Source organism: Herpailurus yagouaroundi, unplaced genomic scaffold (genome assembly GCF_014898765.1).
Source record: "Herpailurus yagouaroundi ecotype Mexico unplaced genomic scaffold, PumYag 162, whole genome shotgun sequence".
Classification (NCBI taxonomy): domain Eukaryota; kingdom Metazoa; phylum Chordata; class Mammalia; order Carnivora; family Felidae; genus Herpailurus; species Herpailurus yagouaroundi.
In genome coordinates, this window is record NW_024412403.1 from 59,374,616 (window position 1) to 59,379,669 (window position 5,054).

The window sequence follows — 5,054 nt, forward strand, 5'->3', positions numbered from 1 at the left end:
TGCATGCATGGAAGGAACTGGTTTCTATCGCACAGCCCTGCACGAACCACAGCAACATGATCCTTAACTTTTTCTTTCTAACACCCAGTCAGGAAGCCCCTAAGTAAGAAATCAATTTGTTTCTATCAGGAAGTGACTTATGTTCTTTTTTTCCTGCCTCAGCCAGAGGAAATTGATGGTGGGACAAAAGCAATGTAATACAAACATGTGAAACACACATACTCTCACAGCTGAGCTGTGTACATGAAATGACCCTCATAGAATCCTAACCTCCTGACCTTTGGGCCCTCTGGTCTACCCACCATGACATTCAGGCCCATTCTCTACAGCATCTACTTAGCACAACTGGAGAGTTGAGAGGATCTGGGAACTGCTTCAATGAAATTCATGTAATGTCTGATTTTTCTGATCTTAACTGCACTATTTAATGTGAGTCAATTTATTACACTTACATAAATGATTTGACTGATATATGTGGCCTTTTAGCACAAATATTCTCCTGACTGGGTGGTTCCAAATGTGCTCTAAACTAACATCTCTCTCTGTCTCTCTCTCTCTTTTTTTTCAAAGATATCCAATATCTCAGTTCAGGTGGTCAGTGCCCAAGGGAAGTTGCCAGGTAGACGAGCACCTCGACCTCAAAAACCCATCGGCAAAGCCAAACCGAAGAAGCAACCCAAGAAGAAAGCTCCCTTCTGGAATGTCCAGAACAAAATCATTATCTTCACAGTATTTCTATTCATCCTAGCAGTCACAGCCTGGACGCTTCTGTGGCTCTACATCAGTGAGTGAAATCCTACGTTCCTTTGGGGTTAGGGTTTGTCCTGTGGGGCCAGTGTCCGTGGTGCAGACCCAATCTACCCCTGGGTATGTCTGATAGAATTTCCCAAGTTCCCAGGCCCATAGCCACTCCCAAAACTGTTGAGGTTTTAAGGTGGAAGAAAGCAGCATTGTCTCTCCCACTTTTACGTTTGTTACCACTGCTTGCTTCCCACAGGAGAGCAGAGGAGCAGAGGAGAAGAGGTGGTGGGTAGGAGGACAAGAGCTGAGAAGGATGCTCGGGAGCTTTGGACTAGTTCAGAAATGGAATGCATGTTTAGCTTTAAGAAATGAATGGAATTCTAAGTTGTTTCATTTCCTCATTCCACCCACTGCTTGTTTCTAGGCAACCTCACATTCCCAGCTCCCGGAGCATCCTTTTCCTCATGCGTGTTTCACTCCACTGTTTTTATGTTTCTGTTGATCATATAGGTTATGTTCTTGTCCAGCTGATTGATCCTCTTGGACAGGAGTTGTAACTAAGCTGTTACTTAAAGAGTACTTATCCCTGCAGTAACTACAGCACATGTTGACTTACGCTAAGCTTCCAACCCCATACATGTTAATATGTTTGATACAAGATATGTGTACCCTCAAGGATATTAAAACTTGAGTTGTGAAGCAAGTTTTACAGGTAAAGAATTAATCAATATTGTATTGAATATAGTTCAGATCACTTACATATATACAAATCAATTACTTATGATTTGTGTGGCACAATGTAAGACATCAAGACATCAATGCAAGACATATCATTGCATCAATCATATCAATTGCATCAATCAATATCATTGCATCAAGACATCAATGCAAGATATATCTCCTACCTTCAAAAAGCTCACCGATGCAAACAAAGCTCACAGATGCATTTTCTACTTTCAGAAAACCCACAGTTCAGTGCTGCAGAGGGGGTGTGAATTGAATTGGTTGTTTTTCGTTTTGTTTTGTTTTATGCTTAAGCAATTACTTTGCAGTCACAGAAAAGAGGCATCTAACCTGCCTGGGAATAGAGTCCAGAGAAGGCTTTATGAACTGGTTATTCAAAATTCATTTCTCTCGTATCTTGAGCGTGCCCGCTGTGAGCTGGGTCCTGTGATAGGCATGGAAACACAGTGGGAGAGAAGAGAGAATCTCTGTCTTCTAGGAGCTTAAAGACTAGTGAACGAAGTCGAGTCAATGGGCAATCAAGACAAACACAAAACACACACGACCCCAACCCACAACGAACCAACTCATTTCCCATCAGTTCTCCGCTGGCCCTCAATCTATACACTCACATTGCCTTAGCATTTTTGTATAAAGTTCTGGAATGTCACTCTGTAGAAGCACTTTGGCGGCTGTGTTAAAAATCAGAGAAGTACATCTCAGGAAGACAGACCAGTCTGAGGAATGAGAAACTGGTATGAACAAATGAAAATTGTTCAACAAACAACAGTGCTGTGACCATGCAGGGTGTTGTATGTTGGGCTGTGCTAAAGAGTTTGGTAAATGTAATCTAGTTCGAGGCTAAATTGATCTTGCTTGTATTGTTGTTCTCCTGATGCTTGAGTCTGGATAACACCATTATAAGAAGAATATGCGAGCTTCTATATATATAGAAAGCCTGGCTTTCACTCAAATTTTAATGAGTCTGCAACAACAACAACAAAAATCTACGAAGCACTTCCTTGTTCAAATCAGGCATGAAAACAGTTATTGCTTTCTATGTGAGGCTAGCGAGTCAAGGTGATCCATCCAAGGTCACATACCTTGAAAGAACAAATTTAGGACATCCGCTCAGGCCTTTTGCCCCTGGGCCCCTTCTCCACATCCCCACAGCCTCGCTTCACTGCATGGGGCTAATGTGGCCCTGGATGGCTCCCAGGGAGGTGGCTTCCGATTACTCACAAAGACGCACCTTCTTCCTAATTCAGTCATCGCTTATGTAACATTTCCATGTGCTGGGCATTGTTCTAGGAGACAGTATCCTCTCCCTTTCTTCCTCTTCCACCCTTCCTCTCTCTTTTCCTTCCCACAAACATTTATTGAGCTTCAAAGCTACATAAGGGGCGGAGGGACAAAAAGAAGTTACTGTTACTCTTAAAGGACAGAAGTTATGACACAGTGGGGACATGTGTCACAGGAGAGAAATGTACCATGGCCATGGGAGCCTGGGGGATGGTGCCAACTAGGAGGAAGACCTTGGTAACAAAAAGAAAAGGCAGAAAGAAGAGCCCTTCACTCCCCCCCCAACCCCTGCCATCCCCCAGGCTATTCTCGGTCTCTCTAAAGCAACTCTGATACAATAGTGTTCTTCCCGCATTGTCAATCGTTCTGGGCAGGCTGGATGCCCAAACCCACTGTCCACACTGGGCAATGCATTTGAGCAGGAGTGACCCGATGCTGGGCTGAGAACCCTGCTTTGTGGTTCACTGGAAGGATGAATTCTCATGCATTGCACAGAGCTGAAGACCAGCCCAGCATCCTGTGTAGCAGCTACACAAGTCAGATAGGGATGAGCCCCCGGGAGCTCAGTGAAGGTCAGCTGGGGGGCCCTTCCCACTTGTCCCGCTATGCTCACTTCACCTCAGAGCTTGACAGTATCCATTTCTTACCTCCTTACCTTCTACAGACTAAGGATCCATGAAAACTGCATACACTCTTTTTGGCCTGGTAGTGACTCTAGGGCAAGTATAAAGTCAAAGAGGCAGATCTTTAATCTTTGAATCTGTCTCATAAGCATTTGCCAGGAGAGAACAGACTATCCTAGGAGATATGGTGACTTACTGCTGATGGAAGTGACGTTATTAACTACATTTAGAGCTTCACAGGTTGTGAAGCAGTCACGTAAGTAGACGCCTAATAAAACATTTTAGGGGCCTGATACTGACACAGATCAGACAATGCCTCATTGCCACACAGAGGGGAAAGCCCTCTACTCGCTTTCTCTCCTGTCTTACAGGTAAGACAGAAAGCAAAGATGCTTTTTACTTTGTTGGGATGTTTCGCATTACCAACATTGAGTTTCTTCCTGAATATCGACAGAAGGAGTCCAGGGAATTTCTGTCCATGGCACGGACTGTGCAGCAAGTGGTGAGCTGAGGGGGGGTGGGGAGGTTGGTGTGGGAGGCCTGGGGGAGTGGGGCAGGGGATGAGGGGCCGGGGTGGAGGGCTCACAAGTGTCACAGGTGAGCAGGGTGGATGGAAGAAGTCAGAGGCAAACTTGGGATTTAGCTCATCTTGGCTATAATTGCTTATTTGACAGAGTTGCTAATTTATTTGGTAACTTATTTATATTATTTATTGCTGAGCGTAAAAACAAGTGGCTCTCTGAGCTCTAGGGTTTCCCATCTGTAAAATAAAGGAATTACATCAGGTGATCTTTAAAATGCCTCCCAGAACTAAAGTTACGCATGCTGATTAATTTTGTGAGCTGTACACATCTATCTCAACCTCAGCGCAGTGGAATCTCTTTACTTAAAAAACAAAAAAGCTTTCTCATTATAGAACTAATACGTATTTAACCACTAACATTTTTTAAATTCAGAAAATTATGAAAAGGAATGTTAAAATTTTCTTTAACATCATCTCCCGAGATAGAACCCCTTTTTATTCTGGGCCACGTAGACATAAAGGAGAGCATGATATTGGAATATTTGCAGATAGTTTTATAGTAGATTTTTTTCCTCTTAACACTAGGTTGCATGTTTCTACGTAAGTAAATATTCTTAAAAAAACACAAATTTTAATAGCTACCAAGCTGGCCAATCCCCTCTTATTGGATATTTGTCCTCCATTTTTGTTACTCTGGATAATGCCATACAGAACTGCAACATGGATTGTGTCGATCTGTGATTACTTCCTTAGCAGATCTCCTAAAACAAAAAGATCTATTCATGGCTCTTGGTACATATTACGAACTAGAAAGCTTCTGCCAATTTGTATCTGCACAGTAATGGAGAGGGTGGCCTACACGGTGGGCCCATACTGCCTTGACAGGCACGCTGTGGTGTAGACTGGGGAAGGGTTGTGGGAGAGCAAGCAAAGACAACAGTGGGCACAGTGGCCCTTATCTACTGAAGAAGGCCTTCTATATACGGGGTATGTGGATAAATACTTTACCTTTAAATTGTATCAATTATTCCTCAAATTACCCCAAAGATTCTTGGTAAGCACTCGGATCACTTTACAGAGAAAGAGAGAGAGAGAGAAGGAAGGAAGGAAGGAAGGAAGGAAGGAAGGAAGGAAGGAAGGAA

General features: G+C 43.3%; 1 protein-coding gene across 1 annotated transcript in view; it reads left to right on the top strand.

Moving 5' to 3' along the window:
- Positions 1-3,760: 3,760 nt before the first annotated feature.
- TMPRSS7 (transmembrane serine protease 7) overlaps positions 3,761-5,054 on the top strand; it is a 35,629-nt gene continuing 34,335 nt past the window's right edge. The window contains exon 1 of the mRNA XM_040484481.1: positions 3,761-3,891. Within this exon, the coding sequence (XP_040340415.1) occupies positions 3,799-3,891 (93 nt within the window). The 5' untranslated portion in view covers positions 3,761-3,798. The remainder of the gene's footprint in view (positions 3,892-5,054) is intronic.